At 46.8% G+C, this 25,347-nt stretch overlaps 1 protein-coding gene across 1 annotated transcript in view; it reads left to right on the plus strand.

The window, feature by feature from the left end:
* LOC308469317 (alpha-2-macroglobulin-like) overlaps positions 1-25,347 on the plus strand; it is a 54,461-nt gene that overhangs the window by 24,215 nt on the left and 4,899 nt on the right. The window contains exons 17-31 of the mRNA XM_080991562.1: positions 65-134; positions 1,646-1,805; positions 3,519-3,804; positions 6,120-6,243; positions 8,927-9,036; positions 10,468-10,519; positions 11,316-11,402; positions 12,923-13,099; positions 14,686-14,770; positions 18,254-18,410; positions 19,808-19,882; positions 21,807-21,972; positions 22,404-22,636; positions 23,572-23,790; positions 25,179-25,306. Of these exons, the coding sequence (XP_080847688.1) occupies positions 65-134; positions 1,646-1,805; positions 3,519-3,804; positions 6,120-6,243; positions 8,927-9,036; positions 10,468-10,519; positions 11,316-11,402; positions 12,923-13,099; positions 14,686-14,770; positions 18,254-18,410; positions 19,808-19,882; positions 21,807-21,972; positions 22,404-22,636; positions 23,572-23,790; positions 25,179-25,306 (2,129 nt within the window). The remainder of the gene's footprint in view (positions 1-64; positions 135-1,645; positions 1,806-3,518; positions 3,805-6,119; positions 6,244-8,926; positions 9,037-10,467; positions 10,520-11,315; positions 11,403-12,922; positions 13,100-14,685; positions 14,771-18,253; positions 18,411-19,807; positions 19,883-21,806; positions 21,973-22,403; positions 22,637-23,571; positions 23,791-25,178; positions 25,307-25,347) is intronic.

Genomic DNA, 25,347 nt, shown 5'->3' on the forward strand with positions numbered 1-25,347 from the left:
CCCACCCCCACCCCTTCTATGTGCTATAAAATGTTTCATAATGGCTCCTTGGCTTTTTTTACAGGACTTTGGCTTGAAAGTTTTCACGAGCACCAAGATACACAAGCCTCAGATATGCCAAGCCCAAAGACAGAGTAAGAACTGGCACTGGGATGAGGGGGCCGAACTGCAATGATGATGAAAATACACTGGTCTTGCTATGTAAAGCCCTGCGCAGGTTGAGACCAGGATCTCTGAACGATCACCTTGCCGTTTCTATCACTGTTTTCCAGATTTAAAGTTTCCGTTGTATATATTTTAACTGTAGCTTGTTAAGGGTGCTGAGAGGTGGCCCCTATTCCCCACGCAGACGTACAGTTCACAGGGAGGGGGATGTAACAGTAAACCCCTCTTCGCAGGGAACACTAGGAAGCTCTGTGAGGGGAATAAGGATGTCCTAACAAGTCTCAGAATGCTTAACAAACTACACTTCCCAGGAGGCTGTGGGGTGGGGGTGGAGGCACCATGGCTGTTTAAAGTGCTTTACGCATAAACTAACATGTTTTCATAACCTTCTGGGACCTTAGGGTGAAGGGTAGGCAATAAATTAAATCAAAATAACAACATTCATTACAATCATTAAGCAGTATGAATTATAAATTAAATAATTGATAGTTATCAGTAGTGGTACACTGGTACAGTGGTGCCCCGCAAGACGAATGCCTCGTAAGACGGAAAACCCGCTAGACGAAAGGGTTTTCCGTTTTGGAGGTGCTTCGCAAAACGAATTTCCTATGTGCTTGCTTCGCAAGACGAAAATGTCTTGCGAGTTCCTGCGGGGTTTTTTTCCTCCCCCCCCCTTTTCCCAAGCCGCTAAACCGCTTATCAGCTGATGGCTAAGCCGCTTATCAGCTGATCGTTAAGCCGCTTATCAGCTGATCGTTAAGCCGCTTATCAGCTTATCGTTAAGCCACTTATCAGCTGATCGTTAAGCCGCTTATCAGCTTATTGTTAAGCCGCTTATCAGCTGATCCACTAAGCCGGCTAAGCCGCTAATACTGTAGCACTAATCCGCTAAACCGCTAATGGGCTTGCTTCGCAAGACGAAAAAACCCGCAAGACGAAGAGACTCGCGGAACGGATTCTTTTCGTCTTGCGAGGCACCACTGTACCTCGGTTTTCCAATGTAATCCATTCCGGAAGACTGTTCAGCTTCTGAAACGTTCGAAAACTGAGACGCAAAGGGCATTCTGCAATTTCAATTGAGAAAATTGAGGAAAAAGCACTCAACGGAATCCGTTCGACTTCCGAGGCACGTTCAAAAATGGAAGCGTTTACCTCTTGGTTCTCGGCGTTCAGCTTCCGAGATGCTCGAAAATCAAGGTACCATTGTACTGATCGTTTTGTTAGTTAAAATTATTTCTTAATTTTTATTTTAACACTGGGGGGTAGGCGCTAAGTAGTGGCACAGAGCTGAAAGGCCAACATGACTGAGTAGGGAGAATGCCTCTGGTGCTTTTTAGCGGCGATAAGCGTGCGCAAGTCACTGCGCAGTTCAGAAGTCGGAAGAGAGCTTGAGTGGATAGCTGTGGGCAATTTCCCCCTGAAAGTCTGGCAATGTGTTTTGACACCAATTAATAATGTAAATAATATCCTCTCCTCTTAGGTTCCTATGAAACTCAAGCTGGCTATGAATCAAGATATGCCCAGCCGATGGCGTATCTTAGTGGTGTTGGTGGTGGTGTCTTCCTCGATTCCCCTGAAGCTACGAAGCCTGCCAGGAGTTTCTTCCCTGAGACGTGGCTGTGGCAACTGGTCGTATTGGAGTAAGTGGTATTAAGTAGTGGGTTGACAAAGCAGACGACACAGAGATTTCTCCAAGTGGTTCTTTATAGTAAGCTGGAACTGAACTGAACAGCAAACAGCTCAGCCGGCCTGCTTTTATAGGCAGCTGGCTGTCAACATTCTAACAACACCACCCCAGGGTTTCCCGCCTAAATTAACTGATGTGGACCTGAGTGAAAACTATATACACACCCTTCCCACCGAGATAAGGCATTAGTTACAATCATAGTGGTTCCGTTATATACAGCAATACCCTTATTGGTTTCAGTAAGGCACATAAGCATATTAATTGACCCTATTCACCATACAGTTTTACATATGCAGTTTGTCTGGTGAACATAGTCTTTTAAATAAGCTGGGCTCTTGGAAACCCTGCCGGACCGCCGAGGGCCAGTACCAGAGTCCGGGTGGCCGCCCGATTCTGGCTGCAACTGTGGTGTGACCAAATGTGGCGTTGAGCCCGAGTTCCCGGGCTCCGCTGCTGTTGAAGGAACCGCCACGAGCAGACTCGGCGGACGGTCAGGCACGGCGGTGGTCTGAGTCTCTGGAGAGCCAGGCAGACCCACAGAAATGGCTCGGCTCGGCTCCATGTGAGGAAGTTTGTGAGGAAGATGTAGGTGGAGCCTCGCCTTCCATTAGCAACCCCTCTTTGAGCCTTGGGGAGAGATGGGGACAAATGATGTGGCAGAGGGTGTAGGAAAGAGGTTTTCAGGCCCTGTACCCGCAGGTCTCAGGGAGGTTCACAGCATAAAAATCAAAATACCGCCCTGAGACCTGCGGGTACAGGGCCTGAAAACCTCTTTCCTATACCCTCTGCCACATCATTAGCAACCCCCTCCCCAACACCTTTTAAAAGGGCACTGGATGTCAATCAGCTCTTAGACTAGCTCTTTAGCTACACCATCATATGTCAATCAGCCAAAGAGGAATGCTTTTGCCTGGCTCTTGAAGGTGTATCATGAAGGTGCCAGCCGAACCTCCCTGGGTAGAGCATTCCGCAGACAGGGGGCCACTGCAGAACAGGCCCATTCCCATGTTGCCACCCTAGGGCACGCCTATTTTCACTGCAGGGTCATACTGCCCAACATACTCAGGCTCGCGCTTCCTTCCCCAAGCCCGGGAAGCGTTTGCCCAGCTTAGGGAAGGAGGAGTGATGCTCTGACGGGGTCTGAGAGCCTCCTTCCCAAAGAAAAGGTGGAGGAACTGTGTTCCGGCGCATTCCACCAGAAAACCCCCCACTTCATACAGGTTCTCCATCAAAGCATATACAGAGGTACCTCTGGATGCGGACGGGATCCGTTCCGGAGCCCCATTTGCATCCTGAGCAGAACACACCCCGTGTCTGTGGGTCGTGATTCGCCACTTCTGCGCATGTGCGTGACGTCGTTTTGAGCGTCTGCGCATGCGCGAGCGGCGAAACCCGGAAGTAACCCATTCCATTACTTCCGGGTCGCCACGGAACGCAACCTGAAAATGCTCAACCTGAAGCTACTTTAACCCGAGGTATGACTGTACTATAATTCCCACTACATTAGTCTGACACGGTACCCCCAACAGCACCCTGGCCCTCTTGCAGCGGTAAACCCCTCCAGGGAGGCTACTGAGGGCTCCCACCCACCCCAACCGCTTGCTGAAAGGTGCTGTGGTGATCCACACTAACTCCCCCCTCTCTTTTGTTCACCTGTGTCCTTCAGCGGCGATTACTCAGGTACAGGGGACCTCTTTGGCCACTCAGACAAAGAGGGTGCCATCGTTCCAGGAGAAGTGATTATGCCTGTGACCATACCGGACACCATCACGGAATGGCAAGTGGGAGCTTTCTGCTTGTCGTCAGACCACGGCATTGGCATTGCCCCGGTCGCCACCGTCAACGCCTTCCAGTTGTTCTTCACTGAGGTCACCTTGCCCTACTCTGTGGTGAGGGGTGAAGCGTTCATGATGAAGGCCACTGCCTTCTCCTACCAGAAAAACATGATGAAGGTGAGGAATGCCCAAACTTGTCTCCCTGTCTCCCGATTTCAGGGGGGGGGGGGGCTCTTTCCTTGGCATAGGATTGGGATCTTGTGGGCATAGAATATATAATAATAATTGTTGTTGTTGTAAACTGGAGGGTTTTTTGTAAAAAATATACATTTATTTAATAATAATAATAATAATAATAATAATAATAATAATAATAATTTATGTATACCCCACCCATCTGGCTGGGCTTCCCCAACCACTCTGGGCGGCTTCCAACAAAATATTAAAATACAGTAGTCTGTTAAACATTAAAAGCTTCCCTAAAGAGGGCTGCCTTCATATGTCTTCTAAAAGTCTGGTAGTTGTTGTTCTGTTTGACATCTGGTGGGAGGGCGTTCCACAGGGCAGGTGGCACTACCGAGAAGGCCCTCTGTATGGTTCCCTGTAACTTGGCTTCTCACAGTGAGGGAACCGCCAGAAGGCCCTTGGCACTGGACCTCAGTGTCCAGGCAGAATGATGGGGGTGGAGACGCTCCTTTACAAACAATCAACAAGCAAACTAATAAAACAATTTCCATAAGTTCCCTTGGACTCCCCTCTCCCCTTTGTGGGTCCTTATGTTAACTTTTTCTCTTGCATCTTCCCTGTTAATCCAGTTCTATTAAATCTCTGATAAAACCACAGTTCAACATTTGAGTGCAAGCGTTATTCCAGTCCTGCTAATAATTTTGATTGTTTACAATGATTTTTTAAGGTAAATTACGTATTTTCCCCATTCCTTTTTGAAATTTTCATCTTCCTGATTCCTAATTCTTCCAGTCAATTTTGCCATTTCTGCATAGTCCATCAGTTTCATCTGCCATTCCTCTCTAGTAGGTAAAAGTCCAGGCAGCAGTAGTCCTATGCATGAAAAGTCTCTTCCAGTCACTTGGAATATCGGCACCTGCAATTCCTAAAAGAAAAGCTTCTGGTTTTTTTTAGAAAATGTTATTTCAAATATTTTTTTTAAAAATCCATTGTATATCATCTCCCAAAATTCTTTTACTACTTTACAAGTCCACCACATATGATAGAAGGTGTCTTCTTTTTCCTTACATTTCCAGCATATATTTTTGTTAATTTATTAGGAATTAAATACTATCAAGACATCATTTTCATATAACTTTATTTCAAAGAATAGCATGCTGTATACTTTAAATCCCAATTCCATAACCTATCCCATGCTGCTAATTGTATAGGTAAAGGTAAAGGGACCCCTGACCATTAGGTCCAGTCGTGGACGACTCTGGGGTTGCGCGCTTATCTCACTTTATAGGCCGAGGGAGCCGGTGTTTGTCTGTAGACAGCTTCCGGGTCATGTGGCCAGCATGACTAATCCGATTCTGGCGAACCAGAGCAGCGCATGGAAACACCGTTTACCTTCCTGCCAGAGTGGTACCTATTTATCTACTTGCACTTTGACGTGCTTTTGCACTGCTAGGTTGGCAGGAGCAGGGACCGAGCAATGGGAGCTCACCCCATCGCAGGGATTTGAACAGCCGACCTTCTGATCGGCAAGCCCCAGGCTCTGTGGTTTAGACCACAGTGCCACCCGCGTCCCTAATTGTATATTATATCCAAAATGCCTCACCCAGTGTATCATCACTGATTTGACCTGTTCGCCTTTCGTATGCCATTCTAATAATAATTTATACATTTTTGAAAATAATTTAGTCTTATTTTCTGTCAGCTCCTTTTTAAATTTAGAGGTTTCACTAAAGAAACCTTTCTTTTTGTCCATCTTAAATATATCATTAAGTTGATGGTATTGTAAACAATCAGTTAGTAATCCTCTCATGTTTATTTCCCACCCAGAGATATCATCTCCAGTGGGGAAAGCCACCATGGTGACTTTTGTCCTAATAATTTTTTATATTTCCCCCATACTTCATAAACCGCTTTCCTTACTACATGGTTTAGGAACGCTCTACGTACTTTAACCTTCTCATACCACAGATACGCGTGCCAGCTAAATTTGTTATCACGACCTTCAAGATCTAAAACAAGGTCTGCCTCCTTCATTGTACAGCTTTTGAAATACAGCGAAGATGCAGCCCTTTGCCCAGGCTTCTGGGCAGCTTTTAGGACCCACCTTGTTTTTATGGCTCTAAGTGGTTTCAGATTGTTTTCTAATATCATTTTTAATGCTATAATCCACTCTGAGACCTTATGAGTCATCTGACACCTCTCATGGCTTTCCGAGTGTCAACTTGATCTCTTCCTGCTCCTCCTTTGAATTCTGTTTGTGGTGTTCTGCTTCCTTCCCACCGTAACTTCTTTCCGTCCATGGACAGGTCACCATGTCTCTGGCTCCATCCCCTGACTTTGAGGCCATCCCTGTGGAGGAAGAGGCACCTTCTTGTCTGCCTGAAAATGGGAGGAAAACCGTCTCCTGGTTGGTGACGCCCAAGGCTCTGGGTAAGCAGCAACGCTTCACATCTTGGATTTGGTGGACGGGGTGATGGGGTGGTGGTGGTGAGGGTGAGAGGAAGAGGAGCAAGCCTGTCCCATCCTCACGTGGTAGGAAGACTATCTTCCTTCACCTTGGATCAGGGATATAGGTGGATGGAGGGGACATTATGCCTAAAGCAGAGTATACAGTGTTACCTCGGGTTAAGAATTTAATTCTTTCCAGAGGTCCATTCTTAACGGTTCTTAACACTGAGGTCCAGTGCTGAGGGCCTTCTGGTGGTTCCCTCGCTGTGAGAAGTGAGGTTACACGGAACCAGGCAGAGAGCCTTCTCGGTGGTGGCACCTGCCCTGTGGGAAGCCCTCCCAGCAGATGTCAAGGAAATAAACAAGTATTTTACTTTTTAAAGACCACTGAAGGCGGCCTTGTTTAGGGAAGTTTTTAATGTCTGACGCTGTATTGTTTTTAATATTTGGTTGGAAGCCACCCAGAGTGGCTGGGGAAGCCCAGCCAGATGGGCGGGGTATAAATAAATAAATAAATAAATACTACTACTACTACTACTACTACTATTACTACCAGAGGCCTGCTTTTGCTAATGGAGCCTGCCGCTGCACCGCTGGCAGCGATTTCCATTCTTATCCTGGGGCAAAGTTCTTAACCTGGAGCAACCACTTCCTGGTTAGCGGAGTTTGTAACCCAAAGCGTCTGTAACCCAAAGCGTCAGTAACCCGCGGTACCACTGTAATAATATTTATTTATTTATTTATACATACATACATACATACATACATACATAAATACCCCGCCCATCTGGCTGGGTTTCCCCAGCCACTCTGGGCGGCTTCCAACAAAAAATTAAAAATACAATAAAACATCAAACGTTAAAAACTTCCCTAAAGAGGGCTGCCTTCAGATGTCTTCTAAAAGTCAGATAGTTGTTTATTTCCTTGACATCTGATGGGAGGGCGTTCCACAGGGTGGGTGCCACCACTGAGAAGGCCCTCTGCCTGGTTCCCTGTAATCTCACTTCTCTCAGGGAGGGAACTGCCGGAAGGCCCTCGGAGCTGGACCTCAGTGTCTGGGCTGAACGATGGGGGTGGAGACGCTCCTTCAGGTATACTGGGCCGAGGCCGTTTAGGGCTTTAAAGGTCAACAGCAACACTTGGAATTGTGCTCGGAAACGTACTGGGAGCCAATGTAGGTCTTTCAGGATGAGTGTTATACGGTCTCGGTGGCATTCCTAGTCACCAGTCTAGCTGCCGCATTCTGGATTAGTTATAGTTTCTGAGCCACCTTCAAAGGTAGCCCCAAATAGAGTGCATTGCAGTCGTCCAAGCAGGAGATAAACAGAGCAAGCACCGCTGTGGTGAGGGAAGGTAGGGTCTCAGCCTGCGTACCAGATGGAGCTGGTAGACAGCTGCCCTGGACGCAGAATTGACCTGTGCTTCCATGGACAGCTGCGAGTCCAAAATGACTCCCAGGCTGCACACCTGCTCCTTCAGGGACACAGTTGCCCCATTCAGGACCAGGTAGTCCTCCACACCTACCTGCCCCTGTCCCCCAAAAACAGTACTTCTGTCTTGTCAGGATTCATCCTCAATCTGTTAGCTGCCATCCATCCTTGAGGTATAATCCACAAGCCACACCGTGTTCTCAGGGCACTCTAGAGACACCATGGAGGCTGCTTGGTTAGTGGTGACCCATAACAGGGTCTTTTCAGTGGTTGCTCCCCAGTTCTGGAATGCCCTCCACAACTGGTCTCCTGTCACCATCATTATTAACTTTCAGGAGACATTTGAAAACATTCATGTTTAACCAAGCATTTGATGGCTGAAGAATACTGTTGTAAGCTGCTTTAGGATAATAATAATAATAATAATAATAATAATAATAATAATAATAATAATATTTTTTTATTATTTTTATTATTATTATTATTATTATTATTATTATTATTATTATTATTCTGCCTTTTCCCCTGACAGGGACTCAATGAGACTTACAGATAAAACAGAAACAGCTAAAAATATAGGAGAAAAAAATAATAATTATAAAACAATTAAACATTAATGGAATTAAAACAATATTACATATATAAAAGGTAAAGGTACCCCTGACCATTAGGCCCAGTCGTGACCGACTCTGGGGTTGCGGCGCTCATCTCGCTTTACTGGCCGATGGAGCAAGCGTACAGCTTCTGGGTCATGTGGCCAGCATGACTAAGTAGCTTCTGGCGAACCAGAGCAGCTCACGGAAACGCCGTTTACCTTCCCACCGGAGTGGTACCTATTTATCTACTTGCACTTTGATGTGCTTTCGAACTGCTAGGTTGGCAGGCGCTGGGGCCGAGCATTGGGAGCTCATCCCGTCGCGGGGATTTGAACCGCCGACCTCCTGATCGGCAAGTCCTAGGCTCTGTGGTTTAACTCACAGCGCCACCCGTGTCCCTCATTACATATATAAAACATTCATAAAACATATGGATAATAACAAAACAAAAAAACCCCTGCAACTCCAGCCCTTTCGTTTAAAACAGTGTTGGTATCAGGAAGTCTTCAATAGTTGCCTAGGAATATTTTAAGACAGCTGGTGCTAAATAGCTCCATAAATGGCTTGAGGAGAAGAAAAGGCTACAGAAAGAGAGAGAGAGAAATGGGGAGGATGACAAGATGGACATTTTTGTTCTAGGGGAAGTGAACTTCACAGTCAGTGCCAAGGCCCAGCCCTGTGGGAATGCAATAGAGGTGGCGAATATCCAAGAACAGCAGGACACTGTGATCAAATCTGTTTTGGTGGAGGTAGGAGAGTTGCTTTGATCTCGGTGATGGTGGGGGCTTGCGTGCATGTAATTGCACATATTTATGCTGGGAAAACGACACCTTAAAGATGGGAAAGTCCTGCCTCAGGAGCTTACCCTCCATGTCTTCCAAGAGCACATGTGGGCTGCCTCGGGAGATGATGGACTTTCTTTCCCTGGAGGTTTTTAGGCAGAGGCTGGATGGCCATCTGCCATGGATGCTTTAGCTGAGATTCTGGCTTGCTGGGGGTTGGACTAGATGGGCCTCAGAGTCCCTTCCAACTCTACAGCTCTGTGATTGTATGATCATACAGCCAGCGTGGTGTAGTGGTTAAGAGCGGTAGACTCGTAATCTGGTGAACCGGGTTTGCGTCTCCACTCCTCCACATGCAGCTGCTGGGTGACCTTGGGCCAGTCACACTTCTCTGAAGTCTCTCAGCCCCACTCACCTCACAGAGTGTTTGTTGTGGGGGAGGAAGGGAAAGGAGAATGTGAGCCGCTTTGGGACTCCTTCGGGTACTGATAAAGCGGGATATCAAATCCAAACTCCTCCTCCTCCTCCTCCTCCTCCTCCTCCTCCTCCTCTTCTTCTTCTTCTTCTTCTTCTTCTTCTTCTTCTTCTTCTTGAGCAATGATGGTTGCAACCTCCTTTTGATGCTTAAGGCAGTACAGTGTTCAACTAAAGAGTTGCACAGGTGCAATGGGAATGTCATTAGTGCCATGAGATTCTCCCTCCCCCCTCTTCTCCTCCATCCCCAAATCTGCTCTGGGGGGATTTAGCAGCACACTGGGAGAGGAGAGGGGAAGAATATTATAACGCACAAAGAGAAATCCTTGTGCAGATGGATCAATGAAAATAACCCTTAAGTTGAACGGATTATACCCAACTAACTCCTAATTAGAGAAGACCTATTACAGTTAATGAACACAGGTTTGGTCATGTCCATTAACTTCAATGGGCCCTGGCCACATTCATACCATACATTTAAAGTGCTACGATGCCACTTTAAACAGCTCCAAATAATTTGAAGAGCTGTAGTTGGTTAGGCTGAGAGGATGCTGAGAGTTGCTAGGAGACCCCTATTCCCCTTGCAGAGCTACAATTCCCATTGTAGTTTGATAATCAATTCCTCTTCTGGGAATTGTAGCTTTGTAAGGGGGGTAGAACTCCTCGCAACTCTCAGCAGAGTCCCTAACAACCTACAATTTCTGGTATCCTTTGGGTGAAGCCATGACTCTTTAAAGGTGTGTGATCCTGCTTCAAATGTGTGGTGCAGATGGGGCCTGTCCCCTGTCCCCCTCACACAATGCATTCATTTATTCTTCAAGTTTAGATCTTATTTCCTTCTCAAGGTAGGCATTAACTATTTTCGTTATCTCCTCAGAGTCTCTCGTTCTAACCTTTCCCCTTTCCCATTCTGTCTCCACAAAGCCTGAAGGGATTGAGAAAGACGTGGTCTTCAGCAGCCTCTTGTGTCCAGCTGGTAAGTGCCTGGTGGTAGGGCCTTCTGCAGAAAGCTCACACTCTTGGTGAGATGACAATACCAAAGCTGATCTACAGCCTGTTGCAGATATTAATACTGTGACTCCTTTTGGAAGAAATCATTGTCCAGGCCCATAAGAACATTTTTAATTTTTTTACTTTCCGAAATCTTCAGAAACAGAACATAGGCATCAAAACTACAAGCAAAATATCCATACAATGTCTTGTGCTGTCCAGCACAGGTTCTGCATCTTACAAAATATACAATAATTCAAACAGACCTAGAAGCAGAAGTCTTTCTCTTCCCACAGCATCCATTTTTTGCCTGGAGCTGTTTTTCTCTCAGTCAGAGAGGGATTTTTACACATCCTTACTTCACAAAGCCTTGAGAGAAAAGACACAAAGGCAACTCCCTTCAAAATGGAGGTTTGCAATCCAATACCTTCATCACATGATCTAAGGTTACAACACACACATGTTAGCTACTAGAGAACAACAATCAGTTAGCTAATTATCTACTCCGCAAGAGCTCAGAGTGCTCTCCTTGGCTTTAATAGAGCCCTATGGAAAATCTCCATGTTAAACCTTCAGCAATATACATGTAGCCATTTTTCATTTCTGTGTCAATTAAACCAGTTATACTTCACACGGCCTCCTATCCCGATCAGCTGGATACTTCATTGAAGAGGAAGGAGCTGGAGCATCTGTAAGGGGCATTTCCTGGTCTTTCAGAAGCTGCCCATGAGATTGATGGGCAAAGGCATGATCAAAACTCTCTCTTTCTCTCCTGCTTGCAGAAAAGTCACAATCATCAGCACCTATAGCTTTAGCGCTGCCAGCCAATGTGGTGGAGGGCTCAGCCAGGGCTTCAGTCTGTGCACTGGGTAAGTGGGGCAACCTTGGACTGGCCCATGCTAGGGCTCCGGTTTCTCTTGTAACCCCCCCCCCAAAAAAAAACAGGCCCAAGGAGGACTGATGATGCTCAAAGGTTGTGTTACACTGAGGGTGCCTCTATACTAGTTTCTGATGGGATTCAAACACTTACCTTCAAATTCAGGTTGCTGTGCAATTATAGGTGATTGGTAGTTTCTCTTGTGCAGCAAAACTAGTTCCCCAAAAGATCAGACTTATTTGTGATAAATAAAAGTGAATCACTGGAAAGCACGGGATGACAACTGCTTTGATGCAGCATAATCTAACCTCTCCGAAAACAAATCAGAACAAATGCTCGTTCAATGGCCAAGATCATCTAACCTCCCTGAAATCAAATCAACATCAACATGTTCAATGAAGAGACAGACTGGAGGCACCCTGAGTGTCTGTTAGGGCGGGTGGGAGAAATGGGGGGGAAGTGGTGGATGGCAAATGGAGCGGAGTGTCTTGAAAAGGGACTTGCTGGAAGCCTGGATGGGAGCTCTCTGCACAATTCCACTTGCTACTCAACAACAACAACAACAACAACAACAACAACAATTTATTATTTGTACCCCGCCCATCTGGCTGGGTTTCCCCAGCCACTCTGGGCGGCTTCCAACAAAGATTAAAAATACATTAAAATGTCACACTTTAAAAACTTCCCTGAACAGGGTTGCCTTCAGGTGTCTTCTAAATGTCAGGTAGTTGTTTATCTCTTTGACATCTGGTGGGAGGGCGTTCCACAGGGCGGGTGTCACTACCGAGAAGGCCCTTTGCCCTGTTCCCTGTAACTTGGCTTCTCGCACCGAGGGAACTGCCAGAAGGCCCTCGGCACTGGACATCAGCGTCCAGGCAGAACGATGGGGGTGGAGACACTCCTTCAGGTAGACTGGGCTGAGGCCGTTTAGGGCTTTAAAGGTCAACACCAACACTTTGAATTGTGCTCGGAAACGTAGCTTTCTTCCCAATTCCAAACAGTGCCTGGCTCTTCCGTCTCCTCTCCTTGCATACCCAAGCACCCCCCTGCCCTATGGACTGCCTGAGTACAATGAATAACGAGACACGACAGTCAAATCAGGGCACAATTTTATCAACTACAGGTGTAAGAGGTTTGGTATAGCCACCCGCTTCTGACCAGCCCGCCGGGAGGACTTAAATTTGGGATCAACCATAAGTGAGGGAGTTCCTGACCTACATCGAGGAATAACCCCACCCCCCTGGGTTGCACCTGGGGAGTGCTGTGGCCCTAGTCCCCTTCTGGACGTCAATAAAGAAGCATCTCTCCTAGATCCCTTTAATGGGATAACCGCTTTTTCAGAGGGGCAGGCAGAGGCTACAACCTCCAATCTGACCAAGACAATGCCTACGCAATGCCTAAACCCCCACTCAAGCAAATGCTCACCAAAGCTCCAAAATGTGGCCTGATCTTTTTTCCCCCCTCCCCCTTCTATTTCTCTCCCTCACCTCCCCTTCTCGTACCATATCCCAGGAGACATCATGGGAACAGCCATAGAGAACCTCCACCAGCTTCTCCAGCTGCCCTACGGCTGTGGGGAACAGAACATGGCCCGCTTTGTCCCCAACATCTACATCCTGCAGTACCTGAATAACACAGGGCAGCTGACGGAAGAGGTCAAGTCCAAGGCCATCGGATACTTAGTGGCTGGTGAGGAAGACTCGTAGCTCTACGGGAAAAATTCTACTTTTGTTGTCTTCCTTGGAGCTTTGGGGTGGGCAGGGAATGAAGTATCTGGCAGCTTCTGTCACTTTCTCATTTTCCCAATCTAAAATTCAGTTCTGTATGTTTTGCAACAATTTGCACTCTCTCGCTCTCGCTCATCCTTAAAAATTTGTCAGCGTTTTCATGTGAATGTCTCTAAATCAGCCTTTCTCAACCTGTGGGTCCCCAGATGTTGTTGAACTACAACTCCCATCACCCCTAGCTAGCAAGGCCAGAGCTCAGGGATGATGGGAGTTGTAGTCCATCAACATCTGGGGACCCACAGGTTGAGAACCGCTGCTCTAAATAATATACCTATAGGCAGTTTTGCCTACTGCATGCATTTTTTTGCAAGCGATTTCCCTGAATACAATGCATTTTTTGTATGATGTTTTCAATAATAGCTTATTTTTATGCCATTTCTTTCTCTCTCTCTCTCACCCCTTTCCCTGGTAGGACTCAAGGCAGCATTTTTATAATTAATTATATAATTAACAATAATATAGTAATTCTAGGAATTAAAATATAATGCATTTCTGCAAACACTGATTGGTGAATTGCATTCCAAAATTCAGATAAGTGCTAACTTTGAAGGGTTATTCATTCATTTATTTGAAGGGTTATTGTCAGGTTCAGGGAACTGGCTTTCTCCCAGCTTTGGCAGCAGATAAGCAGAACAAAGGGAAAGGAGTCTTCTTACCAGTTAGAACTTTACTGATCACAGAAAGAGAACAAAAAATCCATTTCTTAGGAATGAAGGTGCTCCCAATTAAGGTTTCCACCCACCTCCTCCTTAGTCACCCATGTCACTACCGCGTCTTGTAACCTGATCCCGCAACCACTGTGCTTTCTGTGCTGCCACCTTATCTGCTCTTCTTGACCTTGGGTTGAGCGGATGAATGCTTTCCAGTGACAGTGAGTCTGTTAACTCCCTCCCTCCTGATTCTCCTCCTCCTAGCTGTTCTCCAGCCAGTACTTCCCAGCTTCTGCCTTCTGAAGTATGTCCCTCTGCAAACCACTGTTCCAAATCTATACAGCCCTCCTCAGCACGGTCCCTAACAGTTATTGATTTATTTTTATATCCCACCTTTCCTCAAAGGAGCTCAAGGTGGTGTACTTCCTCTTTCCTGCTTTACCCTCACAATAACCTTGCCAGGCAGGTGACTTAAAGAAAATGCAATCCGTTGTGAAAATGTAGAGTACTGAAGATAATAAGACTGGAAGAAGAAAAAAGAAAAAACCCAAAACTAACAGCACCCATCCATTTTCAACTACAGCATTAGTTGTTTCATTTCTAGGGGCCAGATTCATCACGGGGGCTGTGAATTCAGGGCATCATTTGAAGTCAAATAAGCGTAAAGGGGAGTGAAAAAGAAAACCATGAAACCTGACCTTTCAAACAGTGCGCAAGACCTTTATTAAGCAATATGTTGCCTTGCCACTTCCTTCCCAACGAGACACCTCCGTTGAAGTTAGGGTGAGATGCAAAGGTATTCCGACAGATGAAATTAAAATTTCGCCTTCCATTTTAGGCTACCAGCAGCAGCTGAACTACAAGCACTCTGATGGCTCCTTCAGCACCTTTGGACAAAACAGCTGGGAGCCAGGAAACACCTGGTGAGATTGACAGTGCCAGACTCATAATTTCAGCGGTGTGTGTGTGTGTGTGTATGGTGAGATTTGGCAGGATGTCTGAAAAGTTGCAGTAGTGAGGTAGGAAAGCTGTGGAAGGGGGAATCACATCCGGCAACCTTGGGTTTCAGATAGTACATGGGTAGACAAGTGTAAAAAGCCCTGGACACAAATATTCATGGCCCTCTAGTGGTTCATTTACCAGAGGTACAGTCATAACTTGTGTTGCATCCGCTTCATGCTGCATCTTTTCGGGTTACGAACGTGTCAAACCCAGAACTGTTTACTTCCGGGTTTGCTGTGTGCTCACACGCAGAAGCGGCGCTCTAGTTGTGGACTTTTTGGGGTGCAAACAGCACCCCAGAACAGATCGAGTTTGCAACCAGAGGTACCACTGTAATGTATTTTGAGTTAACTCTGGAAGTGTGCATTCGATTCTGATCAAAGAGCGCAATATACCATATTTTTCGCTCCATAAGACACACCTGTCCATAAGACGCACCTAGTTTTTAGAGGAGGAAAACAAGAAAAAAATATTCTGAACAAAACAGTGGGTGTATGATTTTTGTGGTTCATGCTGTGGCCACAGACATGTGATTTGATGGTGAATTTGGGATGACCCAATGCAAAAATCCTGAGGATCCATGTGGATCTGTGCTTTGTAACCACATTTTTGCGCCATTGCGGCCCCAGGAAACAGTGGGTGAGTGATTTTTTTGGTGCAGGCTGTAGCCATGGACATGCTGTGCAATCTGATGGTGAATTTGGGGTCACCCAATGCAAAAATCCTGTGGATCCATGGGCTTTTACCTCCCCCCTCCTAGGCAGCACCCTTTATCGCTAGCCTCCCTTATCTCTCTCTCAATCCCTTACCGATCAGCTGCTTCCTTTCAACACCCCCTTCCCTCTTGTTTGCCTTAGTATCTTTTCCTTAGCTGGAGCAGTTTTTTGCTCCTCCTTTTCTTCTAATTTCTCTCCTCATTGCTTTAGTCTTCCTGTCTCCTCTCCTTGCCAGTTCGCTGTCTTTACTTCCCCCCTCTCAGGCAGCCTCCTTTATTGCTAGCGGCTCTTATCTCCCTCCCTGATCGCTTGCTGATCAGTGACTTTGTTTCAACACCCACTTTCCTCTTTCAAAAAAAAAAAACAAAACAAAAAACCATTATCTGCTTTTCGCTCCTGGGCAATTGGGCTCCAGGGACCACACATTCACTCCATAAGACGCATAGACATTTCCCCTTACTTTTTGTTGGGATTTTTATCTCACCAGCTGCTCAGCAAGTAGCACTATGGTTGTTTATATCATGTGAGTGTCTGAGAGCGTGAGACAGGAAGTCTCAGTGCTGCTGGAGGATTGTTGGAAGTTAGTTTCACTTCTGATTGTGATGTCTGTTCTGTACTGCTGCTGAGAGAGAGCAGACATGCTGGTGGATTCTCTGTATATATGGACTGGAAATAAAGTAGTTTATAGCTACTTGTTAAGGGTATCGGGTGGTTGCTTGAGAGCAATCAGGCAAGATGCCTCACTGGTTTGTTCTGCTCCCCACGATCTTTGGGGGCTCTCTGTAATCCACCCACCCTTTCCCCTCTCGTCCCTGAGCCGATGGCAGTTCCCTGACACTACTGATTGTCTCTTTCTTCTGAAATGAGATGCCAGAAGACGGGTGTGCTCCGCTCAGGAGGGAAGGGTCACTTATCACCGGTCTCTTTGGATGGAGGAAGATTTACAGCCAGAGGGTGACCACCAGAGAGACGCCCCGGTGTCTTGGGAAGCTGGTGGCCTTCCTGGGCGTTTTTCCAACACTTTTTAGGAAGAAAAAAGTGCGTCTTATGGAGCGAAAAATACGGTGTACCAGGAGACTTAGTTTGGTCAGGCAGAGCTCCTGAGAAGGGTGACCAAGAGGATAAAGCAATCCAGAAACCAACCCTTATGAGGAACGCTTGAGGGAGTTTCGTATGTTTAGCCTGGAAAAAAGAGACCGAGAGAAGATAGGAGAGCCATCTTCAAATATCTCAAGGGCTGTCACATGGAAGATGGAGCAAGCTCGTTTTATTGTGCTCTGTTGGGTGTAGTGAAGGGTTAACCTTCTGTGTCTCGAGGCTGAGAGGAGGCGCGTACAAGGGAAGTACGCCAGGACGTGAGGAAAGCAGCTTGGAATGCTGTGAGCTGAGTGAAAAGTGAAAGCAGTTTGTTGTGTAGCTGCAAACAGAGGGAGAAGATGCAGCTTGAATCTGATGGCAGTTATTGATTGTAAATACACTACATTTGAGCAAATAAAGGGATATTAGGACAGAAGAAACGTGTGGGACTTGTTCACTGCTCTTTCGACACACACCGCTGTGTAATTCTGCTAATTGCTTTACGACCGCTCCAAAGCCACACTGCGTAAACAGAAGCTGCAGAGGCTCGCAGGGAAGCGTGGCTGGGCGCCAAACAATAAGGCAATAAATCTACCGAACATGCTCTGGAGGGTAGGACTCAAACCAAGGGCTTCAAGTCCCAAGAAACACCGACTAAACACTAGGTGAAACTTTCTGGCGGCAAGAACTGTTGGACAGTGGAATGGACTCCCTCCAAAGGTAGTGGGCGCTCTTTCATTGGAGGTTTCAAAGCAAAGGTTAGATGGCTACCTGCCAGGGATGCTTTAATTGAGATTCCTGCATTGCAGGGGGTTGGACTAGATGACCCTGGGGGTCCCTTCCACCTCTATGCTTCTTGAAAGCGGTATGCATCTACACTGGCTCCCAGTACATTTCTGAGCACAATTCAAAGTGTTGGTGCTGACCTTTAAAGCCCTAAACGGCCTCGGTCCAGTATACCTGAAGGAGTGTCTCCACCCCCATCATCCAGCCCGGACTCTGAGGTCCAGCTCCGAGGGCCTTCTGGCTGTTCCCTCACTGCGAGAAGTGAGGTTACAGAGAACCAGGCAGAGGGCCTTCTCGGTGGTGGCGCCCACCCTGTGGAACTCCCTCCCACCAGATATCAAAGAGAAGAACAACTACCAGACTTTTAGAAGACATCTGAAGGTAGCCCTGTTTAGGGAAGCTTTTAATGTTTAACAGACCACTGTACAGTGGATGCTCGGGTTGCAAACGTGATCTGTACGGGATGCACATTCGCAACCCGCAGCGTTCGTAACACTGCACGTCTGCGCACACGTGGGTTGCGATTCAGCGCTTGTGCGCATGCGTGACTGCTGAAACCCGGAAGTAACCTGTTCTGGTACTTCCTGGTTTTGGCGGTCCATAACCTGAAAAAACACAACCAGAAGCATCTGTAACCCGAGGTATGACTGTATTTTAGTACTTTGTTGGAAGCCGCCCAGAGTGGCTGGGGAAACCTAGCCAGATGGGTGGGATATAAATAAATTATTATTGTTATTGTTATTAAGAACAAAAAAGCATACTGCAGTTTGTGCAACAGGTTTTGTTTGCTTGCTTTGATCGACTCTGCTCTGGGCTCACTTTCAGGCTGACAGCGTTTACACTTGTATCCTTTGCCCGGACTAAGTCCATCATCTTTGTGGAAGAGAAGCACATCAGCGACGCTCAGGCCTTTCTGGCTTCCAGGCAGAAAGAGAACGGCTGCTTCCATAGCACCGGGACCCTCCTCAACAACGCCCTGAAGGTACAGAGGGTTGGAGGGAGACTCTATGGTGAAACATCAGCACAATCATAGGGCAAAACTTCTCAGCTTGTTTGGGTTAGCCTATGGGACTTGGGGTTAAGTTGGAGAAACTTGTTCTGTTTTGCTGAGTTTTACTCCCATTTTTGGTCCTGAGCCTTCAGGGTGGGGATTGCTCTAGATATTGCTGGAGCGACAATCTTGCAACTCAGCATTCCAACAGTTCTGGTGCAGCTTAGCTGCTGCCACAGCTAATAATAATAATAATAATAATAATAATAATAATAATAATAATATCAGTGCCCAGTGCAAGACACTGTGCCTTCTGAGGAAAGTGGGCTATTCCTCTTTTCCCTGCTTCTTCTCACAAGCGTATCTTTTAAAAAGCCTTTCTCAGTATCAACCACCTGTGGCCCTGAGATTTGCAGTTGAGGCCTTCAGTCACCAGGAGGTGTTCAGAGGGTGCTGACCCATGGCAGGGCCTTCTCAGTGGTGGTACCCTGTTTATGGAATTTATTTCATAAAATGTATATACTGCTTGCTGTTGCTGGGAACCGTTTTGTCTTGGGAGACAATGGAAGAATGCGACTTCACAGTGGGGTGAAGTCAAAATGCTGGATTGTAAGAAAGAAAGAAAAACATTTCAAAGTGGTTTACAAAAAGAATGGTTTGTGCCTTCCTTCCTCTTGACTGAGTTTCATGAGCGGTTGGAAAATGTCCCTGTTTATTCTTGCGTTTGATGGCTGAATGACACTGTTCCTGGCAACTCTTTCTTTCTTTCTTTCTTTCTTTCTTTCTTTCTTTCTTTCTTTCTTTCTTTATGTTTTTGCCATACTGGGCTCCTTTAGGAGGAAGGGTAGGATATAAAATTCAGCAATCAATAATGAATAATATTTGGAGAGCAGTAGATTGATCTCACCGAAGAAATGATGCTTTTGAACTATGGTGCTGGAGGAGACTCTTGAGAGTCCCATGGACTGCAAGAAGATCAAACCTCTCCATTCTGAAGGAAATCAGCCCTGAGTGCTCACTGGAAGGACAGATCGTGAAGCTGAGGCTCCAATACTTTGGCCACTTCATGAGAAGAGAAGACTCCCTGGAAAAGACCCTGATGTTGGGAAAGATGGAGGGCACAAGGAGAAGGGGACGACAGAGGACGAGATGGTTGGACAGTGTTCTTGAAGCGACAAACATGAGTCTGACCAAGCTGCGGGAGGCAGTGGAAGACAGGGGTGCCTGGCGTGCTCTGGTCCATGGGGTCATGAAGAGTCGGACACGACTAAACAACAACAACAACAGATTGATCTTGGGGTGGGGGGAGTTCTCTGGAGATGGCAAAGGGCTTTCCTGTACCACATGACCACATGGGGGCTGAGCAATTCCCATCTTTTTTCTTACAGGGCGGGGTTGATGATGAGGTCACTCTGTCTGCCTATATCACCATCGCCTTCCTGGAGATTCCTCTGCCTGTCACTGTAAGTAGCCATCTTTCCCCTTCTGCAAGTCATCAGGGACAACCATTCAGGATGGGTAGAGTATTATAGCCTGAGATAACTTCCCATGAAGCTAAACACTCTAGCAAAGAACCAATAACCAATCAAGCTCTTATTGGGCCAAAGTCTTGAATCCATTTAGCCTAATTCAGAAAAGATTTTTCCAAAATAATTAGTTGATGGACTCTGCTTTTAAATGTTACTTGCTTTTTAAAAAAAATATAGATAGATGTAAAGGTAAAGGTAAAGGGACCCCTAACCATTAGGTCCAGCCGTGGCCGACTCTGGGGTTGCGGCGCTCATCTCGCTTTATTGGCCGAGGGAGCCGGCGTACAGCTTCCGGGTCATGTGGCCAGCATGACTAAGCCACTTCTGGAGAACCAGAGCAGCGCACAGAAACACCATTTACCTTCGCGCCGGAGCGGTACCTATTTACTTACTTGCACTTTGACGTGCTTTCGAACTGCTAGGTTGGCAGGAGCAGAGACCGAGCAACGGGAGCTCACCCCATCGCGGGGATTCGAACCGCCGACCTTCTGATCGGCAAGCCCTAGGCTCTGTGGTTTAACCCACAGCGCCACCCGCGTCCCAATAGATAGATGTAGATGTTGCTATTAACCTATTTGGGTTTTTTAAAAACAACATATTGTCGTACCTTGGATCCTGAATGCCGTGTGACTTCAGCATTTGTTAGTGTTCCGGTTTGTGTCTGATGGGTTTCCGAGGCTTCCGATTGTGTGCAGGAAGCTCCTGCAGCCAATCGGAAGCTGCGCCTTGGTTGTCCAACGTTTTCAGAAGTCAAATGGCATTCCAGAATTGATTCGGTTCGGCAACCAAGGTACGACTATATTTATATTTAACAACTAACAGGATGCTCGGCAAGATGGGCTCTGTCCTGGTCTAGCATGCTCTTACGAGCCCTTTTGGGAGGGATGTTACTGAAGCTGAGCCCAATTCCCTATTCGACTTCCTTGGCGTGCTGAGAGTGCAGTATATATGGCTTGTGGAATTTGGCCAGAAAAGTAGATTGCCCCCAGTTCCAGTCATACACAGAGAGATGCTTCTAGAGGAGCATCTCCACCCCCATCGTTCTGCCCGGACACTGAGGTCCAGCTCCGAGGGCCTTCTGGCGGCTCCCTCCCTGTGAGAAGCAAAGTTACAGGCAACCAGGCAGAGGGCCTTCTCAGTAGTGGTGCCTGCCCTGTGGAATGCCCTCCCATCAGATGTCAAGGAGATAAACAACTCTCTGACTTTTAAAAGGCATCAGAAGACAGCACTGTTTAGGGAAGTTTTTAATGCTTGATGTTTTATCGTGTTTTTAATATTCTGCTGGGAGCTGCACAGGGTGGCTGGGGAAACCCAGCCAGATGGGTGGGGTATAAATAATAAATGATGATGATGATGATGATGATGATGATGATGATGATGAAAGTAATAAAGTGGCTTATTATACACACCTTGGGTAGAAAAGGTTTCCAGTTCTAACCTAACTAATGCAGAGAAGACAAAGACAGCCATGCTTTCTAACTGGGAAGATAGATCCCTCTCACCTTTAGGTCCAAAGAGAAGTGAGATGAGCAGGAGGAAGCTGTAAACAGGATGCAACTTAAGACATTTCAGTATAAACATCAAAGCGTCAGGGAGGTCAGCAGAGAGGTTGAAGTTATAGGGATAGTCTGGGAATCTGGAGGTCTCTTTCTCGTTTCCTTTACCCCACACAAACCCATCTCAATGAACTGAGTTGCACCCAAACTTCCAGTGGTTGTGCTGAGACTTTGCTTTTCCCAGCAATATGTGGTCAGAAGGCCTGATCCTGCCACTCAAGCCACCTCCGGTAGCCTCCTGTCAGGTCTCTGGAAATGGCTGCAGTGGCTTGAGACAAGCTTCTCCTTCCTTCTCTCCCCAGCACTCCGTGGTGCGCAACGCCCTGTTCTGTTTGGAGACGGCAACGCAGGCAAAAGAGATCAGCACTTACACCAAAGCCCTGCTGGCTTTCGCCTTTGCCTTGGCTGGGAAAGAGGACAAGAAACAGGAGATGCTGCGTTTGCTTGATGGGGAAGCTGTGGCAGAAGGTGAGATGCAACATCTTTGCCTAATAATAACAACAACAACAACAACAACAACAACAACAACAACTTATTTATACCCCGCCCATCTGGCTGGGCTTCCCCAGCCACTCTGGGTGGCTTCCAAAAAAATATTAAAATACTGTAATACATCAAACATTAAAAGCTTCCCTAAAGAGGGCTGCCTTCAGATGTCTACTAAAAGTCTGGTAGTTGTTCTTCTCTTTGACATCTGGTTGGAGGGCATTCCACAGGGAGGGCGCCACTACCAAGAAGGCCCTCTGCCTGGTTATCTGAAGGAGTGCAGCCTTATATAAGTTTGATACTTGTTTTAGAAAATGCTTTTGGAGCCACTGGTAAGCCGCGTTTATTAAAATGCCTGTAGTGGTGCCAGGATCGTCTGACTCGCATGCTAATTAATCTCTCCCTTTCTGAAGCTGATGGCTCTCTTCACTGGCAGCGGCCTGGAAAGCAAGAGGCGGACACTGACCTTCCATTCCATCGCTTGCCCCGTGCGCCTTCTGCAGAGGTGGAGATGACAGCCTACGTCCTCTTAGCGTACCTGACCAAGCAGCCGGCGCCATCACAGGAAGACCTGGCGAAATGTGCCCGCATTGTCAAGTGGCTCGTCAAGCAACAGAACCCCACTGGCGGATTCTCTTCTACTCAGGTAAACTCCCTCCCTCCTTTCCGGGGACCCAGAAGCAGAGGGTGTTGGGAGGGACACAGTCAGGCTGTTTTGGTTCATTAGAGACAAGGAATCCCACCAGGGCCAAAACTCCTCAGAAAAACATAAGCCTAGAGAAAAATAAAGGTCAGAGAAAGATGAAAATGTTGCTGAAGTTTAGGTTCCTTGGCTCTAGATACGAGCTTCTCAGACTCCATATTCCCACCGTAATTCCCCTTAGTCTTACCTTAGTCACATGTTAATTTATCATGAATAGCTATATCCCATGAGGGACATGGGTGGTGCTGTGGGTTAAACCACAGAGCCTAGGACTTGCCAATCAGAAGGTCAGCGGTTCGAATCCCCGCGACGGGGTGAGCTCCCGTTGCTCAGTCCCTGCTCCTGCCCACCTAGCAGTTCAAAAGCACGTCAAAGTGCAAGTAGATAAATAGGTACCACTCCGGCGCGAAGGTAAACGGCGTTTCTGTACGCTGCTCTGGTTGGCCAGAAGCGGCTTAGTCATGCTGGCTACATGACCCGGAAGCTGTACGCCGGCTCCCTCAGCCAATAAAGCGAGATGAGTGCCGCAACCCCAGAGTCAGCCACGACTGGACCTAATGGTCAGGGGTCCCTTTACCCTTTACCTTTAGCTATTTCCCACACCTCTTTATACCATTCTTCCATTTTATATTCTGCTTGCCCCTTCCACTTCCTAGCTATCATAATGCGTGTAGCTGTCAATAAATTGGTGAGCAAGTCCTTGGATTTTTTTTTAAGGAAAGGGAGTTTAACCATGCTGTACTGTTTATATAAGTACAGCTGGAGAATGTTGGATCTGGGCCAATATCTTGGACCAGGAAGCCCTTCAAAGGGAGGGTTGTCCTCTTCCATAGAAAGACATATGGCTCACACGCCCCTCCCCGTGGTCTCTGTTGCAGGACACTGTGGTGGCGCTCCAGGCCCTCTCTCTGTATGGGGCTTTAACCTATTCCAGAAGTAGCACAGGCACAGACTTGTCTGTGCATTCCGGAGCGAATGCCCTGGGAACTTTCCATGTGGACAACACCAACCGCTTGCTTCTCCAGTGCCGATCTCTGCCCCAAGTGCCAGGAGACTACAATGTTGAAGCGACAGGAGATCGCTGTGTCTATATCCAGGTGGGTAAGTGCCCAGGCAGGGTACCTGGGAGAGACAGAACATGTGATGGTGGCAGGCTTCGAGGAATCAGCTTCCTTCCCTGTGGCAGTAAATAAGAAGATCAAACGAAAGGAACGTCTTACCAGTTAGATTCTTTAATAATCACAGTGAGAGACAAAGATTGTGTCTCGATAGAATGGTGGTGCTCCCAATTAAGGCTCACTCCCCCCTCCGTCCCAATTAATCTATGTCACTCCTACGTCTTGTAATCTGAGTTTATACCCTCTGTGCTTTCTGTTCTAAGACTGTCTGAGCTGTTCTCGACCTTGGGGAGGGTGGTGGAGGAATGCTGTCCAACAACTGTGAATCTGTTGACCCTCTCCCCCCCTGGTGTTTCTTCTTCTTCTAGCTGTTCCCCATTCAGTATTTCCCAGCTTCTGCCTTCTGAACTGTGCCCCTCTGCAAACCACTGTTCCAAATCTACATTGTCCTCCTATTCCTGGGAAGATTCAGGATCAGGGGGAGGGGGTGGCTCCCACCATTCCTCCTCAATGCAGCCCACCACAGCACGGTCACTGACAGATGGTTTCCAAGCCACCATGTAGTCCCAAGTCATACGAGGGAAGAGAGTTCCTGGCTAAAGCAGAGCATACCTCTCTGCTTAATTCACCCTTCTACTTTTTACTTCTTCAACAAAATCATTTTTATTGATTTTCCGATAAAAAACATCCAATTAATATATCCAATCATAATACTCAAATTAAAATTAAAAAAAGACCAAATTATAGTCCAGATTATAATTATTAATTTTTTGGAGCTCCCCACGGTCTGGATCTCTGAAGCATATCTCCACATCTCAGTCCTGCCTATCCTCGTTGTTTCCATATTTTCCGCATCTCAGTTTTAACGCTTTATAATTCTCTGTCCCTGAGTCCAGGATTCTCGATCATGTCAAACATCATATACTTTCATCCCTCGAATACAGCTTAATTAGTATATATTTTTCCAACTGTCTTTTTATCAGCGCAGCTTCCTCTGGCTCCATTCCAATCCGTGATGTTGTCCAAATCTGTTAGCTGAAGTTTAATGGCGCAGCAACTCCCAATCATTTGCTCACCCTTCTACTTTTAAGAACTTTCTGCCACCAGATCATAGAATTGTAGAGTTGCAAGAGACCCCGAGGGTTCTCTGGTCCAACCCTCTGCAATGCAGGAATCTCAACTAAAGCATCTTCAGCATTTAGCCGGGTTTCCTGCATTGCAGGGGGTTGAATTAGATGACCCTTGCGGTCCCTTCCCTCTCTACAATTCTATGATCCATGACAGATGACCACCCAACTGTTTAAAAACCTCCAGGGTGTCCTGCTGCCAGAAACGTCTCACATACCTGAGTGCTGTTTCCCTTCCAGACCACCTTGAAGTACAACGTGCATCCGCGCCCGGAGGACTCGCCTTTCAAGCTGGAGGTGTACACAGTCCCTGAGTCTTGTGTTGGACCCAAAGCTCACAAAACGTTTGACGTTGCTGTAAATGTCAGGTAATCCCTTCACAGGCTGGCTAGCTAGCTGCAGGAGCACA

The sequence above is a fragment of the Podarcis pityusensis genome (assembly GCF_964106645.2).
Source record: "Podarcis pityusensis genome assembly, chromosome: 2".
NCBI classification, from domain to species: domain Eukaryota; kingdom Metazoa; phylum Chordata; class Lepidosauria; order Squamata; family Lacertidae; genus Podarcis; species Podarcis pityusensis.